Below are 27,207 nucleotides of genomic sequence, written 5' to 3'. Positions count from 1 at the left end.
ACCCAACGTTTTCATTTTCAGAGTTTTTTTTTACTAAAGTACATAGAAAGATCGACTAAAAACTTGACATAACGACTTGTGTAGATGATTTCAAACCAAAAGAATCATCTTTGATCGGTTTTCATCCAAAAACAAAGCAAAAAAGTATTGAAAAAGCACCAACTTTTTATAAACATTTTTCAAAATGTTTGAAAATGGTTTTTTATTCATTCTAAATCTTTTCATTGGAATGAAGTCTTCGAAAGTCGGCTAGAATGCTGGAAATCCAATTTTTTGGATGCAAAGGGAGAATTTGAATGGTTAGAGCAGTTGACATTTCAATCATAAGAGATGTGCAGAGTGCAGTTTAGAGACTAATTATAAATAAAAGTTTTGCTAAATGGACTATTACGAGAAGTCCTAAAATTTAGGGACTAATTAGAAAAAATCACTCCGCCAAGGTCCTTTAAGTAATTTTCTCAATTAATAAAGGCTAAGGTCACGAGCAATGGATGTGATTGTGTGGTCCTGAACATGTTTTAAACAAGATTCTAGACACGAATTGTTCAAGAATAGTAAACTTTTAAAGGATATATATGCTTGATCAATATATCGAAATGGATAAGAAACGATACCTGAGATCATACAGAGAATCTACATGGTCAAGAAAGGAAATGTGAAACAAACAAAACTGTCAAATTAGAAAATGAGGAGAATCTATATATAGAGAAAATATGATTAATAAAACAGATTTTTGAATTGATTGAGATTATTCCTTTACTAACTATTTTCTAATTTAGGCATAAAAAACTCCTTGACATGTACTACATCGGTGGAAGTGGATCTCTTGTTGCGTAACAATCATGTAGCACCCTGTAGCATAGTTTAAATGATTGAAAGAGCACCATATCAGTGTTGCAATTAAATTTGACCGTTCAAACTATGGGAGTTCAGTGGCCATCCATTTTCAAGTTCTTCGATCAATGAAAAAAAATGATTTTGAGTTTGTTTCTGTCTAAATCAGATCTAAAGCATGATCAGTAGAGGGTTAAGATTTAAAAAAAAAAAATGGCTCTCTCTCATCTGTGCAAGCAAATGCTATAGGATTGTTACGCTATTGAGGATCTACTATCCACATCGATGCCCTAAGGTAGAATCATTAAGCAAAGAGGAAAAGAAACCAATCTATTCAACCAAATATTGTTCTCTAGGTATAAATGATTAAAGAGATGGAAATCACCACTATAATTCAAAATTAAATTAATGATTTTTGAAATAAATATTTTAAGCATGGCCATTACGAATGGAACGTAGTAAACTTCGAAGTCCATAATAAAACAATTCATCAATTTAACTAGCAAGTAACAACAAACAACTATGTAAGATTCAAACTTCAATAACCATACACTTCTTTGAATCTTTTTAATCTCAACTGAGGTTGAGGCTATCCGTCAAATAAATGTTGAGGCATGAGAAAAAATTAAAAATTTTCATTAATTCTTATTTCTATGGATTAATTAATATTAACTAGAGTTTGCTTGTGCCTATGGTATGGATATCCTCTTTGGGGTTAAGGGAGTAAAAGATGAATAATAATCAAGCTGGATGGGTATTAATGGAAAAAAAGGGAGAAAAACTAAGACAATAAGTTGATGGGAGTACTATTGAAAAAATGGAAAAGAGGAAAGATAATAAAGTTGGGGGTATTCTTTTAAAAAAGAAAGTTTACTTTTCACAATTAATTTTAATTTTAAACTTGGAAGTTTGGTGGCGGTCTATTTTCAAAAACTTAGATTAACTATGAAGCTGAATAAATAAACGAATAAATAAAATCTGGCATACACCATGAAATCTTGAGAGTTTGGTGAGGAGTTGAGTTGGCAACATGACAATCCAAGTGGGCCCAATGACCCTTAGTAAAATTAAAAGTACTTTTCTTACTAACTTAGTAAGACTTCAATCCTTACTAAGGGTCGTTGAGCTCAAATAGATTACCAAATTGACAATCTAACACCACAACCCTCTAGATTTCATGGAAAAACTCATATATAAAAAAATCACAAAAATAATTTTTTTGATCCATGTTTTTGTAAAAGAACGGCTATGAAACTCACACCAAGCTTCCAAATTTAAAATTAAATTTTAACGAAGAAAAATAACATTTTTTTTTTTTTTTCATTTTAAAGTTCATAGAATTTCGTACTCTATATCCTTCTGGCATCAAATCTTGTTTTTGATGCTACTAAATGAGCTCACCACCTTTAGTAAGATTTGAAATCTTACCAAATTACTCATTATCAATTCTTAGTTGTCGAGATTGGGCATTTTAGATCTATGTTACCTGATTTCGTGGGTTTGTTCAGTTCGAATTTAGGTTTGAGGTTTGTGGTTTGTCACTCTATAATGAACTCGGTTCGTAGGAGTAGGTAAAGATAATTTGTTTCTTAGTTCCTTTTGGCTTACTATATTGATTCACTAGCTTGGTTGGCCTGTACATGTAAATAATTTAAGTATTCAAATTGTAAGTAAAATTAAAATGTTAAAAAATTCTAAATTAAATAAAAATAAAATAATCTAAAATTTAAATATAAATAATAAAAAATTAAATTGGTTCGCTTGATTTTACGAACCCAATATGAATCATACAATAAATTGAATCGTGATTCCAACTAGTAGCAACCAATTGAGTAACATAGTTTCATATTACTAGTAAAGATAGGCAATTAGGCATTATCTTCCATTTTTTTCTTCTCTTTCGAACAAATTGACATAATTGAAGTTTGGACCTTCGAAGAAACACCTCATTTTTTTTTATGGACCTCTTCTTTTCTTTAATTCTCAGGAGGTCATATACGGTACAGTTGGTTGTTCCGGAAGATAGTGGATCTCCAATACGAAAATAACACGTGGTAGTTAGAAAAATAAGTGTGGAATTGGGTAGTATTAGAATACTCAACACCTGGAGTCGGGCCGTACGATTAGTGCGAGATAAACCTTTTGAAGTGTGGAAATGAAAGGAACACGTTAACAAAATGCTTGATTTTTTACATAAGTAATTTGAAAAGTCTATTTTAGGAATTTTAGCTCTATCCTATGTGAAAGTATTTACATTAGTGAAACCCCCTTTTGAATGCAAGATGATGTTTACTACTTCACCAAAAATCACGACTCACTGCATTTAAGTAGAGAGTGTGAAACATGGTTTTAAAACTCGATTTTATGTCTCTTCTCATCCATGCCAGATATCGAGTAGTCTCGGATAAGTTTTTTGATATGTTTGAGATGTTTTATTAAAAAAAAATTTAAAATTAACGTGGGATTTTATATCTTGTCTAAAAAACTAACTTGTCCGTTTGTCTCGTCCATGCCTGATATTGAGACGATTCGGACGAGTTTTGAAACCATGGTGTGAAACGCGTGGTTTTAAATCTTGTCCGAGATCGACATAATTTGTTCGATACATCTCAATATCATCCACCGATGAGACGGATAGACAAGTCAATATATTGGATGAGATTTAAAACTTACGTTCATTTTTCTCATTATTAAACGAGACATCTCAAATGTATCGAAAAATTCATCTAAGATGACTCGATCTCTTTCATGGACGAGGCGAAACGTCAAAACGAGTTTTAAAACCATGGTGAAATGTCTCAAATATGTGCAATGACCTTTTAATAATCTTATTTTTAAAATTTATTTACAATCATACTCAAATGAAAATCGTTTTTTGTTCTTCGTTCAAATCGATAGAAACCCTACTCATATTGAACCTGTAATGAAAGGTTGGGCTGAATAATTTTCAACACATCAAATCAAGTTAGGTTAAGGCCTAAGTGAATCTAGCCAGCCCAATCAACTTCTATATCTTATTAAAATATTTTTAATATATTTAATTAGATAAATATTTTTCTAAGATTTCTAATCTTACTAAGGGTCATGAGCTCACATCGTAGCATTCAAATACATGATCCAATGCCACAGGGATTTTGATCGAATCTTAATAATTGGCACTTAAACTTTAATCGTTTAGTCAGCTCTATTTGGTTGTTAGAGCAGATCCTTGTAACACTTTATAGTGCTAACCATTGGTTGGGAGTGTGCCACATCATCTAGATTTCAAAGAGTTATATCTGTTCGTTTAAATTTAGGAGCTTAGTGACCGTCCAATTCTAAATGATTGATCAGATTAAAAAAAATGCAAATTTTTTTTTTTCAAATCTAAACAGTGAACCAAGAGGACTGTATGATTATTTTATTCTCAATGTGATGTTTTACGAACTTTTCAAAATTGCTACAGAGAGTTACATGAAAATCAAGATACAAAGGATGGATCCACTCCCATTGGATGTTCCATATGTTGAAATTAATTTTTGGACCCGTTGTAAAGTCAAATCATCCATCTCAATGCCTCCATTCCTGCCGTGTTTGAAACGACGCATTGAAAATCAACTTTAATGAAAATTCTAGCTATTGGATTTGATTTGTTGTTTTTGTTTTTTCTGTTTTTTTTTCAACTTGAGTTCATCAAGGGTTCATTCATAAAATTCAATAAAGAAAAATACAAAATTCTAAACTAAACATAAAACTAAATGCTTTTTTTTTTTTTTTTTTGTGAGAGTCAAGTGATCTTATATTTCATTTCCACATCAATTGTAAATTCTTTGATTCTTGAAATTGGGCATTTCAGATTAATTTTAGAGATAGATATTATCTCTCCTTTTTTTCTCGTTCAAACAAATTGAAGTTTGAATCTTTTAAGTAACACCCAATTGTTTTTATTGACCTCTTCTTTTCTTAATCCGTGGGAGGTCAAATACAAGTTGCTACTGTTCCATCAATCCAATAGCTGTTGAATGGATTAAGAGAGTTGATATTGTCACACCAATTTTTTTACTAATGCCACACTAACTATTTGCAATTTTTTTATTTTTGTGATTTACGTAGGAATTGATGGGGGGTACTAGTAGCTCTCTAGATTAATTCTTTACAGATTAATGGGCTATTAAGAAATAAAATATATATTTATCACATGGCAAGAAACAGCTATTTTAATCAATTATTTATAGATTATTGGGCCATTAAGAATATTGCACATGGCAAGAAAAAAGGAGGGTGGAGTTGACTAATATTGAAATGAGTCGTGCTGAGGTGACGCAGGATTTATTGTGATTCTCACAATTCTGACGTGGACATGCATACATAACTGTAGATGATTTTTACTTGTATCGTAAAAAAACACATCTATGATTATATGCACATCCCATGTCAGATTTGTAAGAATTGCAGTAAATTCTTTTTTATCATTTCAGCATTTTCCTATTGGAATCCCCAACACCTCTGAAGTTGGAGATGTCTGGTTATGGCAAGAGAAGCGTTTTTAAGAGGGATGTCTTATCGTGGAATTGAGGACGAAAGAAAGGCTCCATTTTCAAGAATGTGAGAAGGTTTTAGTTGCATTTGGCCCGTTGAAATGTATTTGGGTACAAAAATAAATGTCCTATTTAATTTGGATAGTTACTATTCCCACACCAACTTTCACTAACGCCACACAACTATGTGTAATCTTTGATGATTTACCTAGGGATTAGTGTGGCATTAGTAAAAGTTGGTGTGGCAGTTGCATCTCTATTAACTTAATGCTGAGGTAGGTAAATAATTTGTACAGAATTAATTATAAGATATTATATTAGCACCTAACTTTTACTTACAACGTACCAATTCTTTTTGCAATTGTCTACGTTAGATTGGTGTGTTATAAGTAAAATTCGTTGTGTCAATAGAATCTCTCTTAATTATATATACCAGTTGAAATGCATGATGAGACCTGCCCCTTGACCAAAAGTCACACCGCCTTCACACTAAGAGCGTGAAATGTCTCAAAATAACCTTATTTTTTCAATTTATTTACAATTATACCCAAATGAATAACAAATAGGAGCTATGTTACCGGGTACGTTCGGTTTAAATTCGGGTTTAAATTCGGGTTTGTAATTCGTGGCTCACCACTCAAGAATAAACTCGATTCGTCCGCTTTGGTTCCCTAAATTGGTTTGCTAGCTTGGTTTACTTGTGCATATATAAAATTCAAGTAGACAAATTTCAAGATCAATTATATTGTTAAAAAATTTTAAATTAAATAGAAACAAATTCAGATTTTAGTATAAACAATGAAAACAAATCTAATAAATTGGTTTGGTTCGCTTAACCAAATTATTTGGTCCAAACTAAATGCTTTGGGTCACAGAACATAATCAAAATTTAGTGGGTTCGTTGTTTGCATGATTTTATGAACCTAGTACGAGCCATATCATGAATTGATTCAATTATTACAGTTTGTGGTTCGGACTAGTACCAACGACTTGGATAACGTAGACTTGTTCTTCATTCAAAATCAATAAAATTCATACTCTCTTTTTTATATTTTTTTCTCAATTTTTATTGAGATCAACTCCCCCCTCCCCTCTTTTTTTTGTTTTTTTATTTACTTTTCCATTTTTCTTTAATAGATAGATAGGCCTATTTTTATCGAGATCAGAAACTCAGTATTGTCGATAATTAAACATAGGTCTATGGTATCATCAACCATAAACTTTGGCAATTAAGCTAGCTGACAATTGCAATCTTATACTTTTTGTCCCTCAAATTTATTATTTTTTATTTTTGATAACAAGGTTCTAGACTTGTAGGCTTGACTACCAGGATGAGGCAATTAACTTCTTAAAGCACCATATCTCACCTAAATCCCCCCAAGAACATCCAATACCCCATAAACCACATATACTAGGTTTAGACACTTCAATTTGAACGGATCCCACTTGAAAATGACTCAAAAAGATGTATTTTATATTATATAAAAAAAACCTATCAATGGGCCTAAGGACCTAAAATTTTAAAATTCGATCATTTTTGTTTAAATCAAAGGTCTTAAGACTCTCAATAGTCATATGAACCCACAATAATGCTTATCTAAACCCCATCATCTTCTCAACTTATCATCATTCTAACTATAATATAATCAAGTTCAATCCAACCCCTAAACGCAATGGACCTAAACCAATCTTAAATGCAACTCAAACTAAATTATTACCTAATTTTAAGCCCAAACCCTTACTCTAGTCCAAATCCATGTCCATAATCATAATCAATCAATGAGGGACACTTGTCACCACCATAACCCACCTCCCAAAATCATTTTACCCAACCTCATCATCATCCCTAAAAATTACACAACCCACATTTCATGTCATAACTTAATCTCATCACATTATCTTTAAAACACTATATAAGTCATCTCCATACCCCCACACCCTAATTTCCTTAATCAACTCACCTAACTCATTCACTCCATACCATTGAACACATGTCACCATCTCCTCCACTCTCCCAAAACCTGACCACCTAATCATTTACACAAATCATTCTTTTAATCAAACACCCACACCCCTCAACTTAAACCAACACTTAACCTAGGAATGAGTTGTTTAGCCAATCCAAATGGATTTTATCCATGGGTTTGGATCCAAAGTAACCCATCCACCATCTTTTACCAAGTTATGTCTCCCCAGCTTTAAAATAACAATTATCTAATGCCTACACCTCATGTCATTATCCTTTAACCCTTTACCTTAAACATTTATAACCCTAAAAACAACTCAAGAAACCTATATAAAAAAAACCCATCCCTCTAAAAAAAATCTTATGGTTTCAAGCCTTAAAAAATTCTAAAAAAAAGAAACTCCCAACTTCACTCTATTCAACTCTCCTTCCCTCTCTCATTCATCTTCTCTAAATAAAGGGGCACACATAATTCTACTAAGAACTTAAGAAGAAAGAAGAAAAGGAAGACTCAAGTATCAAGGTGGGTTAGATATAGTATTGCATCCCCTTTCTTTCCCATTTCTCCTCTCCATTTCCTTATTCTATTTTCCCCCCCGTTACTTCTTTAATTTTATTTTTAGAAAACCTCTAAGATGTAGTGTTCACCCTCCCCTACCTCCGGTGGATTGAAGTTCAGTTTGGTCGAAAGTATAAGGGTTGTAACCACTTTTAAAAGAAAAATCATTTTAATCTCTATTCATAATTTGCACACACCACACAAAAAACGATTTCGAGGCTGTCAATAGTTGGGCCATTCTCATTCCATGAGAATGGAACCACGATCACAAAGCCCATACTTTTCTAAAGTCATGTGAGTTTGAGGCAACATGTTAGGATATTTTCTCTCAATGAGATGGCCTTTTTAGTTCAAACCGACATTAAAAGTCTCTTACGTGTAAGGGTACAAAATCGTTGCTTTTCCAATTTTTTTTTTCGTTATTATATTTTCTTAAAATGACCTTGTTTTTAAATATTACCACTTTTTGATGGAGAGGAAGGGGTGTCTAACATCTTCCCCGATCTTTAATTCAATCACTTACCTAGATCTTAGGTAGTCCGGTATTTTATCCATACAAGAGTCACTACAAAAATTATTTTTCTCAAAGTCATATTTTGAGTACCTGTTCACACCATTTTCTATAATAAAAAATTGTGACGACTCCAAATCCACGTAGAGGTAATATTTGAATTCAAAAATTATTTTTCCTTCATAGGAGGTACACATAAAACCTCATAGAAACTTGAAGAGATTCTTTGTGTAACAACAAATTCATGGTACTTGTGGCGTTCTTCTTTATCCTCTTTGTTTACCAAACGATTTTGGCAATCAAAGTAATATTCAATAATCCTTTTGTTTTGGATAATTTTTATTAGTTAATATTAAAATTAAAGTTATAGACTCAAGATCCTAAGAAGAAGATTCAATAATATAATTTTTATTATAGCAAATTGGAATTAATTATCACAATAATATCAAGTCTACGCTTCAGTTTTCATGACTTTTGGCTCATTGGATGGGAGAGGACGAGGATTAGAATCAACGAGGAATCCTTTCATGTGCTTATAAAACTTCTTGGGCTTCTCCATATTCATGGCGTGCCCCGCCTTCTTGATGACAACTAGTTCAGCATTTTCCCCTATATGGCTGTAAACAACATTTACCAACAATGAATATTCAACAAATACATTCATATACAAATCAACTGTAACAATTAATTTTTTTTTTCCAATTAATCCACCATTGTTGGCTAGGCAGTAAGCTAACCTTTTTAATCGTTGCCCAAGTTCTAATGGGAATATCTGATCTTGTTCTCCCCAGATTATTAATGTAGGCTGTTGTCAAAAGAAGCCACATTGCTAAGAAGAAGTTCAAGAATAACAAGAAGTGTACTGAGTTTAGATAGGAGCAAATATCTGATCTTGTTCTCCCCAGATTATTAATGTAGGCTGTTGTCAAAAGAAGCCACATAGCTAAGAAGTTCAAGAATAACAAGAAGTGTACTGAGTTTAGATATGAACAACCTGAGTGATCTTGGGAAGATCAGAAAGTTTTCGATCTTTGGTTAACGCTTGGATCAATTCCCTCTTCTCTTGAACGTATTCTGTGCACATCACCTGCCCACACAATCGAAATCGCAGAAGCCAAAATTCATCAAAATGAATTTAATATACATTAATTAAATACAAAACATGGTCAGAAACTAAATAGAAAGCTTTGTGGTGTCGAGTCTAAACATGTTCATTCCATGCAGGGCATACATAGCAAGACCCATCATGCTGTGTTTTTTTTTCTAATAAGAAAAGGAAAACAAGATACAAAGAGGAAAATCCAAAAAGAGCGACTACGAGACATAAATTTTACTACCAAAAATGGTTTTGTTCCAACCTATCTCCTGCAACCAAAATGGTTTCAAGCCTCCATTGAGACCAAAATGTATCTGGGTTTCCACAGGAATTGAGATTTATATGATTCACATTATACCAAAATTCGTATCAAACTCATCTCATTGAGACAGGAAACCAAGAAATGATTTGAACCCTCCATTGAGACCAACATGTATCTGGGATTTTGCAGGAATTTTCATGATTTGAGATTCCTTTATAATGTTTTGTGCGACTTGAGGCGTCTCCTATCCTCTATATGTATTAGCTTCGCCACCAGATGATCTAGGGATCAGGATGGAAACTCAGAAACAATTCCAAATTTGAATAGTCAGAACAAGAAAAGGCCCTGCAATATTTTTTGTTCTACCAACTTGACACTTGCCACACGTCTCGAGATTTTCTCGATAAATGGAATAGGGTAGTCAAAAAAATTAGGAACGACAGTTACATGCACCACAAACAACTTACATCTATTGAAGTAGAACAAAAATATTTAGTCCCGTATGCAACATCAGACAGATGAAACCAATTTCAACAAGACAGCCTCTATCTAAATTTAAGGTCTCAAAAGCAAAAAATATGCAATCGTAAACCTAGCACTTTATTACTTTATTAAAATTTCTATTGACTTGATCGTCAGAATGTGATCACAAAATCTATGGGATAAGAAATTAAGAGCTAACAATCAAATGGGAAGGAACAAGATTGTTATTGAAGAAGATTCACCAATCATCAGCCCACCCAGATCTAATGCAATGGACATTTATGATCATTCATTTGGTGTAGAGCTTTTGCTAATATAACTGTGAAGTTAATTAGAACCCATGGAGTGGTGGATCTCACTCCTTGGTACATATATCACTATATTTAAATTTTCACAAGTTTGCCGTGTGCAAAACACGTGTGAACACCTCAACAATTGGCAACCATGCCCAGTATTTAGGTAACACTGCCAATAACAATCAATTTGAATTGGGTCAAAAGAAGTTCATCAGTCAGTTGGCCCAAAAATATCTATCAAGTGGTGCATGAAACAAAAAAAGCATTAGCTTAACTTACTCCCAGAAACGCAGAATCAAGACTCTTTCTCTAACTTTGAGTAGGGTCAAGTTCAAACATGTAGGGAGGTAACTAATAAAAAAAAAAAGAGAGAGAGCTGCTATTAGCACATCAATCCCTATGTAAAACACTAGCTTAATTTAAAAGAAAAAAGAAAAAAAGATTGGTGTGCTGTAAGTAAAATCTGGCGTGGCAATAGAATTTCTCTATAAAAAAAAGATTTTAATTTAAGAGAGTTATTATTGCCACACCAACTGTTACTAACGCCACACCAAATGTGTGCACTTCTTTACATTAGTAAAAGTTGGTGTGGCTCTCTGACCGTTGAATTATTCAATTATTTTAATGAGCATTCAACCAATCAACTAATTGAATGGCCATGATCATCTAACCTTTATGAATTTTAGTGGGTAAAATCCAACCACAAGAAAGAAAGAAAGAAAGAAAGAAAGAAAATTAACACAGAACAGCCACGGCATACGTTAGAACACTCACTTCGATGTAATCGCGGAGGCAACAGGTGGGCAAAGACTTAGCCGGCTTAACGAACGACATACCCATTAGCTGCCTCAGCTTCTCTGGCGTCTGAGGCAACAAAATACTCATAGCCTCCTCCAAGTCAGACACTTTAAACAAACCCTCTTTCAAGTCATTCTCCTCTAAGCACACCCCAGCGCAACATAGCACCACTCTCTCAACCTCTTCTCTAAACTGCGCCGCCATACTGTACCCCACAAATCCACCATAACTCAACCCGACCAAACTCATCTTTTTCACCCCATGAATTTCCATAAACCTCATGAGACACTGAGCCTGAAATGACTCGGATCGTTCGGGCCGAGTCGTGAACGAGTCTCCGAAGAAGAGGAGATCAGGGACGTAGAGGTTGAAGCGTGAGGTAAAAGGGCGAAGGAGGTGAGTCCACTGCCACATGGCGTTTGCTCCGAAGCCGTGGATGAGGACTAGTGTGGGCTTCGTTTGTTTGTGTGATTTGGGGATCCAGCAGTGCATGGTAGTGCCATCTCCGAGATCTGTGGAGACAGATCTTAGGCCAGCATTAGTGAAGCTAAAGCGGTAAAGGCGGTCTCTTGATGCAGTTAAACTGAAACACTTGGCCATTAGAGATACAGAGAAAATAGATTGAAATCTAAATTAAAGGTTTAAGAGTTTGTAGGCATTTGGTCTGAAATGGAGAATTTAATTAAGGAATTTTTGTTTCCATTTGAAATTTGGAATTGAAAATAACTGGAATCTTCTACAGTTGTGTGGCAGGGAAATGGTTTTCCTTTGCTGAATTTGTCTGAGAGAAAAGTATATCTTAAAACCCAGTGAAATATGGACAAGTGTCCCAGATAAAGTATTTAGGTGAAAATTTTATGAGCGGCCCTTTGGGAAAGTAAAAGTGAGTCACCCTCTTATTACACAAAGCGAAATTCCCAACGTGATGCACATGGCTGACGTGGATGTATGACGCAATCAAAGATGCTTTCCAAAGTGAGTCGTTGGTCAATTGAGTAATGATCACAAAGGTGTGCCGTAACTAACAACGCCAGATGGCACCCCCATTATATGCCACGTGGTATTTTTTAAAAGTGAGATCGTACGGATATGTGATCTTGATTGGTGGTGATCTAGTAGATTTAAACTCTTTTTCAAGAGCTTACATCTAGTGCATATTATCAAATATTATGATTTTTGGTACGTAACTTCACCAAGAGATCGACCACATATACATAAGTTCAGTGGATCCCAAAAAAATTCCACGTGGCATAAAACCGGATGCCACATGACGTTGGTTAAGTATGGGACAATGTTCTAGACTTTTATTCTGGTCAATTTACACTTTGATGGCGTGGAGCTATGTTGAAAACTATAGATGCTTTTCAGTCCAGCATTTTCCTAATTAACAATGTTTTTCTAAATAGAAAGTCTTCCCTCGGTCAATATTCGGCTGATGTGGCATGAACACAGAAGTATAGATCTTTTTTCTTGGGATATACAATTACTCATCTTTTATAGGGATGTGAAATTGTGTATCCCAAGAAAAAGATATATGGTTCCGCATTCTTTTCACATTGATTGAGTGAAGACTTTCTAGTTAGAAAATCACCACTCATTTATAAATGAGTTGTGATAATCTAAGGAAAAGAGATATATGGTTCTACATCCATTTCACATTAGTCGAGTGAAGACTTTCTAGTTGGAAAATCACCACTTATTTCTAAATGAGTCGTGATAATTTGATTCCCCTACGTAGCATACTCAAAATACTCTCTTGACATGGCATGTGCTAGAACTGTAGATTTTATGCCTCGGGATACACATCCCTATAATATGTGTATCCCGGGGAGTAAAGATCTTTGATTTTAGCACATGTCACGTCAAGAGAGTATTTTGAGTATGCCACATGTGGGAGTCAGATAATCATTAAATTCTCACAAAATCATATCAACCTACGTGCATTGAATGCATCTCCAATTTTACAAATGAGACGTTAGGAGTTTACATGGCACATTTTTGTTGGAGTTCAAACACATCAAGTTGCGTGCACGACTTGGTTAAGAGCCCTACATGTTTTAAACTCCAATAAAAACATGCCATGCAGACACCTAACCTTTATTATAGGAAGGTTTATCCGATCCTGAGACTTTACTAATTACCCTCATTAGGGTTGACATGGTTGTGATGAGAACTTTTGTGGGCAAAAAATCACTCGGGTTTGGGTTGGACTATACTATATGGTGAGTAATTCTTGAAACATTTCTTGGATTATACCTGAATTTTTTAAGTGATACACAAAACGATTAAAACTTTCATCTAATTCAACTCCTTGTAAAAATTCACAACTTTTTGAATTTTTTTCGAATCATTCATGATTTATTCTTTTTTCGAATTAAACAAATCAAAAATATTTTATGCTAAGAGGATTAAAAACACAAATTAACCCATGTTTTTATAATAAAGAATATTGCAAGATTACATTTTCATTATTCTCTCGTTACACTTAAAGGTTTCATTCATCATTAGACAGTCACTAACCATTGTTTGTTATCGAATCTCATGATTATCGATTAACAATTAATTTGTTCAATCCTTTTATATATCTTCTCTATCCTCTCAAATTTTTTAAACATCAATCTTGATTGCTCAATCAACTAAGAAAGTATGTGCTTTACATTATAAAGTTTTGTTTTAATAGTAAAAACAATGTTCTTATTTAATATACATGCATAAAAGTATCATATGTTCTTAATTTACACAAGGATGAGTTTAAAGATGAATGGCACATGCGGTGATTTTGAAAAATAAGATATAAAAATAATAAATATTAAAAAGATTGAGATTTCTAAATATTTGGATATGAGTACTGTGAATATTGTAATATGTATTCACATGAATTTTTGAAATTTTTCTTAAGTGTTGAAGTCAAATTATATACGAACTGTTCTCGTATTGCATTTTTGCCATTCTCTGCATTTTTAAACGTACCACTAAAAGTATATTTTGAATCATACTCGAATTAATCTCATAACGATTTTTTATTGTATGTCGAATTGCTAATTATGAATACTGAGCACGATGGAACAAGGGCGAGTCCAACTTTGAAGCGGTTAGGCTGCTTCAAAATTTTGAAGCAACCCTCCTTGTTACAAGACACGTGGCCTTTTGTATTTATTTCACGCCTTACATTTTTGTTAATATTTGGACTACCTCCTTGAAAATGCCACACGTAATCCAAAAGAGAGGGTACCTTCAAAAGTTTGAAGCAATACCCGCTTCAAAACAAATTCTAACAAGGGCAGGGCGGCTTGTAATTCTCAAAGTTCCCAAACTTTAGATTGTTCGACTAATTCTCATGTCGGGAGTCTTGGCACTCACATGCCCTAAACAAGTAGTGTAATCCCAAAATCACACGGAATTTTAGTAGGTCTAAAAATGTAATTAAAGAGGGGAAATTACTTAATGCATCCTATGGGATGGACTGCTTCCTAAACTCATAATTCTTTTGAGTGAATTTGATAGATCATTTAGTGAACTTTTTTTTCTTAATACCCTCAACCCCTTTTAAATGGTGATTGACGATTCAAATTGTTGAGATCAACCTCTATTCCAATCATCAAGATCAAAAGATTGTAAATCATTGATCTTGAGTCATCAAGATCAACATTCAAATTGTTGAGATTAACCTTGTTACAATCTTGACATTTCAAACTGAATAATCGAGTTCAACAATTTGAATATTGATCCAGACGATTTGTGTTTGTTGTTTTATTAGGGTGAGGAGTATTAAGAAAGAAAGATTCTACTAAGTATGGTGTTAAGATACTACCTCAAAATGTAGGGTGCATTTAGAAACACGTCCTTCCACAGTGTCTATTAAGTAATTTTCCCTAATAGAGAAGATGGTTCGTTTGAGGGAGTCAAGACCTCTTGAAGTTCCCTTAGAACAATCGTATTTAAGGTTATCCCCTTTATAAACTACAACATTTATATAACTAAATTTCTATTATTTTAATAATTTGCTCAAATAGTTCATATAATCTATCTAAATAATATAAGACTAATTAAAATTTTTGAAAGTGTTATGATAATGAATGTACCTTGAGTTGATATTATATGTCGTGGAATGGAACGAAAGTTGGGAAAATTACTTGAAGGACCCTTGCGGAAGGGTTTCTTTTATAAATGGTCCCTAAGTTTTTCAACTTAGCTAATCAAGATATTTAGTAAACTTTTTCTTTTTAAATGGTCCTTGGTACTGTCGAGTTCATAATTTTTATTATCGAATTCAACCCTTTTTTATATAGTGTCGAGTTCACATTTTTCTTTCTAAATGGAGGGCTATGCATTTTGTCTTAGCTTTCACACCATCTCGTGAGATGACTCAGACGATATTTTGAAAATCTCGGCCGAATCAACTGGGATTTTGTAGATTTAGATTAAAATAATTAATTTTTTTTAAAAATTTAAATATTTGTTATATAAATAAAACATGATTTTATTTTTTTTATGACTAAACATCTTCTAATCTACCTTATTATATTAAAAAATTATAATTATTTTAATTTAAATATATGTAAAAAAAATCATTGTAAACTGAGTCAAGTGGTTTGTCTCGTTCGAGACAACTTGGTCTTGTTCATGGAAGAGACGACACGTCAAAACCAGTTTAGGAAATCAAAATGTGCATGAACCAATCCTTAAACTGATTTTGATGGCCACATATATGCAATGGAAGTTATGTAAGCGTCAAGAGTTCCCCGGTTGATGTTTGCTTCCCTATGGTCTGAAGTGCATACTTTGCGTAAGAGAAAACTGTGACACAATGTGCCCCGGATTTTTTTTATAGCCAATAATAAATTTGTGTGGGCTTAATTAGTTTGTTGGTGGTCTGAAATCTAGAATTAAGGAATGTTTTTTTTTTTTTTAAGAAGATACATTCATTATCAAAGTCCAAAAAATAAAAAGAAAGAAAAAACCTGAATCACATTTACAATTTTGAATTCATCACTTTTTATTGTTGAGTTCAACATTTTTATTAGAAAAATATTAATCTTAATAATAAAATTTTGTCGATCTCAACAATAAAATATGTTGGTTTCGATGATAAAAATGTTGAACATGGCAATAAAAAATGTTAATCTTGACACTAAAAAGTGGATCTCGACAATAAAAATGTGAATTCTACGTCAAAATTGTTGAACTTGACAAAAAAAATAGTAAACTTGACACTATTTATAGTGAGTGATTCAGGTTTTATTTTTATTTTTTTATTTTTACGATCTCAATATTGAAAAGATCTTATCGAAATATCCAAAATGCATATATTATAGTTGCAAAACGGACAATCGAATCAAAAGTTACGACAAAATCTTCAAAGATGTTAGAATCTCAACTTCGTTCAATCTTTTTTATTATTATTATAAATCATTAAAATAAATTGAAAAATACATCTAAATGTTCAAACTAGGAGTACATCATTCTACATTCTTTATTCACAATAAAAAATTGTTGAAAATTATTAAAATCGTCATTGAAAACCTAAGTATTTGAAGAATATGAGAAAATGATAGTTGAGTTACTCCAAAAATATTAGAAGGAGAGATGAGGTTGAGTGCCCTTTAGATATAAAAATTTTACTAATGGACTATCAAGCTATCATCCAAAAGTTGAGAATTATTTAGAAAGAAGCCCTCCTACAAAGTCTATTAGATAATATTCCCAAAACGTTATGATAACGAATGCACTCTGATATGGCACGTAGGGCATCGATTGGGTTGTGTAACTTCCTTTCCCCTCAAAAAGACATCATTATCAAGAACTGGTGTTTGAAAAGGGCATTTGCCAAAAAAAAAAAGTGCTTCGTTCTTGAATCATGTTCTTCATTTGGTTCAAACGCTACAAGAATCATAAATTACGCCTTAATATCTCCATGATCAAGGGTGAATATTTCATGTCAATTATAATATAATCCCTTTTTTACTCCTTTCCCACATTTTTATCAAAAGTGTAATGATTTTCTGACGGCCCCATCACAGAATCGTAGATCAATTGCCTCGGGATTTGCATAATCATAAGTTTTTTGTATATCCCAAGGCAATTGATCACGTTTCTGTGATGGGGGGTGTGCATCAAATTATCACAATTCTTTGTCAAAATCACTTGTTTGATATTTTTGTGAGGTCGAAGTAATTGAGAGTAATGTGGGTCAGTTGCAACAATTCCTTATGAAGTGAAGCCAATTTAAATGCCTTAACTGAGCTATATAGCCATGTATAGTGGAAGTTATTTAAATTACGGGAGTTACTCGCTTAGATCTTTGCCTTTCGATCCAATTAGATGTTATAATTATTTTAGGGATATATTTGTTGTTGATAGAATTGGATACTGTGTCCAGCACCATTGCGCACTATAATAATTTCTAAATAATTTTGGAAGACAGCCCATACTTTTCACTCATTGCAAATGAGCGCATTTCAATCATTGTCCCAACCAAACAAAGAATTTATTCTTTGCCCTCGATCAAGTGCAAATGCGGGTATCTAATCCTTTTAGAATAAATAATTTTCTAAAGTCCACAGTAAGAAAGAGTGTATAACAAAGTGAAAAAAAGTAAGACACCTATAGAAAGAATCCTCTAAAATGTTAGGGCAAGTGTGTATTAATTGAGTTTCAAAGGTGCAAAAGTTGGTAAGGTTTATCAATGTTGATATTATTAGGGGTGCAACTTGGTCTGGGATAACTTTGGGGTGGTTCGATTCGATTTGGAACGACTTGTAGTTTGGTTCCGAGTTACAAAAATGGAGAACCGATCAATTTGATTCGATTCTCATATCAAGCTTGTATAGAACCAAACCAAATCGAGAATCGGTCTCCTATGCAATAAATAAATAAATATATATATATATATATTAGGACACAAATTAATGATCTTTTATAGATAAAGTAATGACTTTTTATGGATAGATTAGTGATTTATTGTATGAAATTTTATGTCTATTATATGTTTATTTTTTTACATTAAAAAATATTACTTACAATTTATAGAATATTGACAACCCTTGGAACCGAACCGACTTTAATTCAGTTTGGGTTGGTTTGATTCCAATGGAATTTGGTTTGGTTCTGGTTCTTATTTATTGGAACCAACCTATGTTGGTTCGGTTTCAATTTGACCTCAAACCAAACCAAGTTGCACCCCTAGATATTATGCACTAAGTTCAAAATCCATTTTCAACCACTAATTACTGATCATTAATCTGTTTGTTTATTAAAAAATAAAAAATAAATGTAGTGATTGGATTTTGGGTAAAAGACTCTGAAATTGAAGTAGGACATATACAATCTTAGTTAGGATTTATATTTCTAGTTCTAGTAGGATTTCTTTTTTATAGTTATGTTAGAAGTACAATTTCTTGTTAGTTTTAAATTTATTTTTATTATTTAGACTATAATTAAAAGTGTTTAGAAATGTCTAATTTGAATTTTAATAGGATTAGAAAGTTAATATATTATAGATATGTTAGGATTGTTAATTTTTAGTATTTTAGTAGGATCATAAGTTGTTATGATGGAGTTATCTATATAAGAAATTTCAAATCCGAAAATTCAAGAAAAAAATAATCATCAATCAAATATCTTTTCTCTTTTAATTAGTGTTTAGCTTTATACTTTATTTTATTTCAAGTTATTGCTTGTTTATCAATTGAATCTATTGATTAAAATTGATTTTAAATGTTCCATTGAATACAACATATCGAATCTATTGATTTACACGCTTTTGCAACGTCAAATAGTATCACAACTCTTGTTACGATCCACAAAAGAAGGTTGGTGAAGGTGATTTTATCACAGAATCTTATCTAGAAGCTTAATTGAAAGTTCAATTGGATACATTTGAAGAAAGAATCACCAACAAAATTATAATTATGTTGAAAACCTGTGTTTAATGCATGGTTCTCAATACCATTGAGATGAAGAACAATAAGAAAACTTTTGGAGATGAAGACCTAAAGGATTTCGACCATCCCTCTCTCAATTCTCCTAATAATTTAACCCCTAATTTTTTTTTTAAAGAGGCTGAATTCCTTCAAAATCAAAGCCTTACACATAATTTTGATTTTGCCCAAACCGCACCACACCTCATACCACCCTTCATCAACCTTCTAGCCATACTGTATCACTCTTATACTCTCAAAATAAAATCTCTCACCTTCCAACAATCACATATATGCTCTCACAAAATATTTCTCTTAACTCAAAACCCAGCAAATAACTTCAATGACTATAAAAACCCCATATATGAATTACATGGATGAATTAGATCTTTATACTACCCCCCTTACTAAATATCCCTATTTTGGATCATGATAAATTTCTCCTTAACCTTCCCCATACTTACCCACCCCTATATGGCGAAACTAATGCAAAACAGGGCCATTATCCCGACTCACAAATAAGCATTTCCATGATTTTGAGAAGGTTGAACGCATGTTCCTGCATAATGCACCCCCACATCCTCGCAACGATAGATAACAAGAATGATCTTTTAACTATAGGTTTAAGATGAATATTCTTACTTTCAATGGACTCTTGCACATTTGAGAACTTTCTTGATTGGATCTCAAGTATTGAACGATTATTCAATTACATGAAAATTTTGGAGGATAAAAAGGTCAAACTCATGGCTTTTAAGCTAATCGGGGCAACCTCCTCTTGGTGGGACCATCTCCAACGAGATTGACTATGTCAAGACTTTCGACAAGTGCAATCATGGTCATCTATGAAGCAATTGCTTAAACAATGATACTTACCATCAAATTAGATCCAAACGTTGTTCATCAACCTATAAAATTGTAAGCAAGGGTCATAAAGTGTACAAGAATATGTTGATGACTTCTCTCGACTTCTCTCAAAAAATAAACTTCAAGAGAATGAAAATCAAATTATTAGGTGTTTAATCAATGGGTTGAATAAAAGAATTCAAGAGAAATTGTTTACGTATCAATACACATGCTTGCATGCAACCATAAACAATGCCTTAAAGGTAGAATCATTATGTTTGATTCTCGTACTTCTTCTTGCCTTTTTTATACCAATAATCAGAAGTTTAACTACCCATAGTCTACCCTTATATCTCATCAACCTTATCCATCCACAATCAACCCCCGTATGATAATAACCATGATTCCACCTCTCAAGCTCCACCTCCTAAACCCCACCAACTTAATCCCTATGTACATCTAAGGTACAATAAGTGTTTTACGTGTAGGCAAATGGATCATACCTCCGAAATATATTGGAAGAAACACATATTAATGGTTGAGATTGATTATGAAAATAACGAAAATGACCCTTATGTTGATAATGATGCAAATGTCATCTTTGAGGGTTATAAGGAGGACGGAGGTGAACATCTAAGTTATTTTATTTACAACTTATTGTTGGTACAAAATGTCGATCCTTCAACTTGACATAATCTTTTTTGAACTGCATTTAAGGTGCAAAGCAAGTTATGCCAATTAATCATAGATAGTAAAAGTTCAAAAAGTATAATTTCAAGCCACATGGTCGATGCACTCAAGCTACCTACTACGCAACACCTTACACCTTATTTTATAGGTTGGGTGGATAATGAATGTAAGAAGAATATGACAAGATAATGCTTTTTTTTTTAGCATTGGACAATATAAATATTAGGTTATTTGTGACATCGTCCCAATGAGAACATATCACATCCTCTTGGAAAGGTCTTGGCTTCATGAAAATGATGTCACCTACCAGGGAAAAGTTAACACCTATTCTTTCATACATAATAGTGTTAAAGTGATCTTACATCTTTCCTATGCCAAACCCAAAGCTTCCTACCTAATCAAGGAGAAGCGAACTTGTTTTCTTTTTACCAACATCAATGAAGACTTAAAGGAACAAGCTAAGTGTTCGGGTGGTAGTGGAATCTTCTACTCGAGAACCTTCTATTTGAGAACCTCCGACTCCAGTGCAACCCTTACTTGAAGAATTTTCTTGTGTTCTTCCTTCGGACTTGCTAGATTCATTGTTTTCCATTAGAAATATACAACACCACATCAATTTGGTGCGCGGTGCAACTCTCCCAAATCTGCCCCATCATAGAATGAATCCAAAAAAGTATATTGAAGGAGCAAATGGAAAACTTACTTTTCAAGTCTCATTCAACCAAGCCTTAATCCATGCTTGATTCCGGCCTTATTGGTACCTAAAAATGATGGTACATGAAGAATGTGTATTGATAGTTGTGCAGTAAACACAATTATTATAAGGCATTGCCTTCCGATTCCATGGCTTGATGACATGTTCTACATACTAACAAGTTCAACCATCTTCTCCAAATTCAACTTGAAAAGTGGCTACCATAAAATACGGGTCCGACCCAGAGATGAATGGAAAACAACCTTTAAGACCAAGGATGGCTGGTATGAATGGCTAGTTATGTCGTTTGGTATATCAAATGCGCCTAGCACTTTTACGTGCCTCATGAACCAAGTACTACAACCCTTCATTAGTAAGTTTGTTGTGGTCTATTTTGATGATATCTTAAGCTACTCCAAATCTGATTAGGACCACCATCTGCATCTACGAACTATTTTTGAGACTTTCAAATCTAGGTATCTTTAAATCATTTGAAGAAAAGTCACTTTTGAGTGTTCTATTAAAAACAACCTATTGAATCGATTGATTCACAGACTTCCGCTACATTAGAAACTCAATTGGGGTTTGGGTAAAAGACTTTTGAATTTTCTTTTGTGATTAACCTCTGCATTTTGATTGATGTCAGAGATGGACGACATGCAAGCCCTTACTCACTTTAAACAAAATAGTGTTTTAGGTAGATTTATTTGTTTCGTATTTATTTTTTAAAAAAAGAAAAATTACTTAAAGGACCTTGGTGGAGGGATTTTTTTCTAAATAGTCCCTAAGTTTTGGGCGGTCTCTTAATAGTTCATTTAGTAAAGTTTTCTTTTCTTAACAGTCCGTAGACCTCATTTCCCATATTTCTCACAATTGAATGCCCTAACCGTTTGAACTCATCGTTTTCATAAATAAAAAACTGGATTTTTGGCATCTTAATTAAGTTTTGGAGATTACATTCTGTCAGAAATAATTTAAGAAGGAAGAAGTCATTTTCAAGGGTCTTTTCAAATATTTAAAAAATGTATGCAAAAACTATGTTTTTTTGACTTTTTTTTTTTTTTTTAATTTTTAATTTTTGGATGAAAATCGATCAATAATGGTTCTTTTGGGTTGAAATTATTTAGTTGATCATTCCATATATTTTAGTTGAAAAAACTCAAAAATTGAAAATGGGTAGGTTTTTACCAATGTCAAGTTCAACAGTAAATAAAAAGTGGTGAACTCAACAATAAATAAGAAAGTGATGTGTTCGCCAATAAAGAGGGACTATAAGAAATAAAAAGTTTACTAAATGTCCTATCAAGTTACCATGCAAAAATTAAAAGCTATTTAGAAATAAGTCATTTCGCCAAGATCTTCTAAGTAATTTTTCTTTTAAAAAAAACTCTCTTGGAGTTTTGACAACTCCAAATGAATTTTATTTGATCAAATTGTTACTTAACAAACCTTGGAGTGTGACCCATTGTTAAAATTAAAGAGTAAGGTGTTGTTTGTTAAACGAAAAAAAATAAGTGATGAATAGCATTAAGTGTTGAAACTTATAAGCGCTGAATTTAAGGGTTGAAAGTTGTTTGTTTAGATGCTAAATCATGTTTGTTACACATTATTGAAACTGGTAAATTATCTTTTTTACCCTTACAATCATATTATACATTGTTTGCACGTTTCAAATGCCTTTTTCTTATTAAACACAATAAAATATATTATTTCTTATAAAATTAAAATACAATTCATTTTTAAATAATAAGTAATACTTAAATTTTCAATTTGTAAATAATAATTTTTATTTTTAAAAATCCATAAATTTCAAATTAAAAATAATAATGTCATACGAGTCACTAAAATTTAAAATCAACATTAAAATAACTTAATTTTGGTTGAATAATTTTCGATGGAAATGAAGGATGTGTAATTATAAAAGCACCCTGTGAATTAATAAGAGCAACCCACACCATAGCCAATTTTTTTTTGTCTTATATGGGTTAAAGTTTTTGGAATGAGCAAATTTTTTGTGAGGATGATCATATGGTCTAGAGATCATCCTCACCAAAAATCAGTCCATTCCGAAACTTCTAATTACGTCAAAAATGATTTTCAAAAAAATAAAAATTGATAATTTACGATTTTTGAACTTGTTTTGATTGGGTTAGAAGTTCCGGGATAGGCTGATTTTTGGTGAGGATGATCTCCTCATTGTAGAGATCATTCTCACTAAAATCATCCTCTCCAAAAATCAACTTATTTCAAAAAATTTAACCCATATAAGACAAAATAATTTGGCTATAGTGTGGGTTTATTAATTTGTGGGATGCTTGTATACTTATTCATGAGATATAAGAGGTAATATCATTTTAAGTATAAGGGCATACTTGTCTGTGCCCAAAAAAAATGAAAGACATACTTTTCCATACAAAAAAAAAATGAAATGCTTATTGCTTCAGCACTTTTTTTCAACATCAAAATAGTGTTGAATTTTTCACTTATTTTCAGCAATAAGTGTTGAAAATATGGAGTAAACAAACACACTATTTTAACAAAAAGTGCTAAATTTTTTTTTCAGCAATAAGCACTGAAAAATAACGCAAACAAACACTGCCTAAGACCAGTCTTACTAACTTAATTAGTAATATTTCAAATCTTATTACAGGTTGTTGAACTCACCTTGTGCCATATAAATACATGATTTGATGTCATAGGGATGTAGACGACAAAATTCTATAAACTTCGAAAAAAATAGCATAAAAAGGTTATTTGTCATCGTTAAATATTAATTTTAAATTTGGGAGTTAGGTTGTATTTTTGTAGACATCTATTTTCAAAACTTTGTATCAAGCGCAAAAAAAGAAAAAAATTATTTTTTTCAACTGACTTTTTTCATGAAATCTAGAGGGTCATGGTGTTAGATTGCTAATTTAGTAATCCACTTGAACTCAAGGACCCTTCGTAAGATTTGAAACCTTACTAAGTTAGTAAGAAAATGTTTTTCAAGATTAGATGGTTATAATACATTTCATTTCTTTAGATCAAATATCTATTATATCATCTCTCTTTAAACATCTATTCTCTCTCCCGAAATCATTGATCAGTAAAAATCTTCTATTACTCTTATGGAGATATTGGTCAATCATTGTTTGTAATTACAAGGCGTACATTAGTGTAGATAAAAAGATTATCGGTCAACCATCATTAACACTTAGCCCTCCATTGACCAAAAATTATGGCTCCACTCCTACAAGGGAATAGTCAACTCAACTTGTTTTTGTTATTTGTGTATGCATCAATGTCTTGATGACCCAGTTGACCTCACAATTTTGTTGTTTTAGTTACACAAGGATTCTATAAACATTATAGATATCGATATTTAACGAATAACCCAATATCGTTAGAATTATGAATATTCTTTAAAATTAGTAAGAGACCTTAATGGATAGAAATCTTACTAAAAGAACAACTTTAGTCCCTCAACCTTCATCTATAAAAGATGATCGACAACCCCATATTGAAATGTATAAATAAAGAAAACGTGTGTGGAAAACGCATAAAGTAAAGAGTTCATACCTAGCCAATCCATATTTAGAGAAGGGAGAAGATAAGTTTAGAAGAAATGATCAATTTCATTGAGATTTCGAAAGCTTCGAGGAACACGTGGATAGAGAGGCACACCTCCAATGTTTTGAATCAACAATTTCACAATGACACAAGGTAAATATCCTTAATTCGTTTTACATTGAATAAATAACATATGTTTAAGATAGGTGATAGATTATATCCTAGTAGAAAAAATCAAAATATATTATGGTTATGTTTTAAGATTGTGAATGCGAAAAATCTAACAGGTTCCTTTCCACTCTCAAGCTACTGGATATTAATTTCTCTTTATTTTTGTTTATTATGTGTAAGTTGGACTTGAACCCATGATCTCAAAGTTGCTTTGCAATCATTTATTTTATCCAATCCATAATTAAAGCATATCAAAAGGTCATGGCGTACATCCATTATACATTACAAAAAGACCATTATACATTGTATTCACACTTGCCACGTATTACTGTGTATAAAGACTTGTGTTTAGAATAATATTGACCAAACTTAGATGCCCCAATTATTCCAGGAAATCAAATCAGTTAATTCATAACATTTTTAAAAGAATGAATTTGTTTGGTCAATTTAGGGGGGGGAAAAACGAGGGAGAGTGATAGATTAAGGGAGTGTTGAGAAATTAATTAATTAATTATTTATAATAATCCATTTTTCCTAAGAATCAATTTTTTTCCAATTAATGACTAATTATCCAATCCCCAACTAATTATCCATGATTAATTTGTCAAACCCCCTTTTATGTCATTTTTATCGAAATTTTGCGACTAACCAAACTTGTCAAGAATAGTCACATCCAATCATGGTTTTAAATCTTGTCTGAGACCGAGATGATTTGCTCAAATTATCTTGATCTCACTCAACAACAATACAAATATACACAAAGTCTCAACATTCAGATCATTTTGCGAGACAAATCAGATGTCTCATACGACATTTTGAAAATCTCAATCGAGTCAATTAGAGTTTTGATTAAAATAATTAATTTTTTTTAATTTAAATATTTATCATATAATTAAAATATAATTTATGACTAAATATTTTCAAATCTATATTATTTTATTAAATAATTATAATTATTTTAATTTAATTACATATAAATCAATCATGATAAATCGAGTTAAATGGATTGTCTCATCCAAGACAACTCTACAGACAGATCAGGTGAGACGAGACGTGAAATCGAGTTTTGAAACTACGGTCCATTTTAGTCCAACCATATGTGCACTATTTTCTTCCGGTGGGCCCTACTTTGTGGAATTTCTTCAACTTGTGAGCCGCCAAGTTTGAACGTAGTTAACATTTAGGACCAATCATTTTGTCAAATAAGTGGTAGGTCCAAGATTCCCTGGTCCGCGTGGGGGGAAAACGTAAGCTTACCAACAACCAATCAAAGAGTTGCGTAATTTAGATTTTAGACAAAAATAAATAAATAAATGATCAAAGTTAAAAAATGCACGTGTTTCCTTTGTTTCGGGCGTTCTTTCTAAACATAATTTAATCAGCTTTTAAAATTAGGTCCGTTTCGGGAGCCATGAGACTACCTTAGAAAAATAACGTGGACCACCATGTTTATCTTCTAGGGTTTAGAGGTTTAGAATGGGTTGTATTGTTTTTTTTTTTTTTTTTTTTGAGGATGATCTTCTCATAAAAAATTAGTCCAAAAGTGATTTAGACGTGGACTGTCAATTTATAAATCACTTTTGATTGGATTAGAAGTTTCAGATTGGACTGATGTTTTGTGAGGATGATCTCTTCACCATAGAGATCATTTTCACAAAAAAATCAATTCAATTCAAAACTTTAAAGTTATAAGATAAATTTTGTTTCTCAACGTTGTCTCCACAACGTTTTTATTGAACACTACCTTTTAAAAAAATTTAGTTTTTTATTTATTTTTCCTCCAAGTCCTTTAATTCAAGAAAGTAAGTAGCGCTACACATTTCCAGGCCTCCATTTCATGCCAAATTTGATTTTTTTATCCCAATTCTTTGTCTATCCACAAACTAAGAATCAGATTAATTGATGATTTTTATTTTATTTTTTATGATAGGATTTTCGGACTCAAAGGCCCAACTAGGGGGGCAAGGCAACTAGCCTCTTAGAGGTAGAGTACCACAAATCTTTGGGATATGT

At 32.4% G+C, this 27,207-nt stretch overlaps 1 protein-coding gene across 2 annotated transcripts; it reads right to left on the bottom strand.

The window, feature by feature from the left end:
• Positions 1-8,779: 8,779 nt before the first annotated feature.
• Positions 8,780-12,071, bottom strand: LOC147406814 (uncharacterized). 2 transcript variants are annotated; one of them, XM_086435046.1, is made up of 4 exons: positions 11,299-12,071; positions 9,382-9,474; positions 9,125-9,192; positions 8,780-9,004 (listed from the first exon to the last, which is right to left on the bottom strand). In XM_086435046.1, the coding sequence occupies exons 1-4, from the start codon at positions 11,920-11,922 to the stop codon at positions 8,839-8,841; spliced, it is 951 nt and encodes a 316-aa protein (XP_086291172.1). In that variant the 5' UTR covers positions 11,923-12,071; the 3' UTR covers positions 8,780-8,838. The 2 variants fall into 2 exon arrangements, with proteins under 2 accessions (XP_086291172.1, XP_086291175.1); XM_086435049.1 differs by lacking the exon at positions 8,780-9,004 and having other exon boundaries at positions 9,177-9,306.
• Positions 12,072-27,207: the final 15,136 nt, after the last annotated feature.

Source organism: Akebia trifoliata, chromosome 3 (assembly GCF_017979445.1).
Source record: "Akebia trifoliata isolate Shusen 1 chromosome 3, ASM1797944v1, whole genome shotgun sequence".
NCBI classification, from domain to species: Eukaryota; Viridiplantae; Streptophyta; class Magnoliopsida; order Ranunculales; family Lardizabalaceae; genus Akebia; species Akebia trifoliata.
The sequence above is the reverse complement of the archived record's forward strand: the minus strand, read 5'-3'. Positions and strand labels throughout refer to the sequence as shown.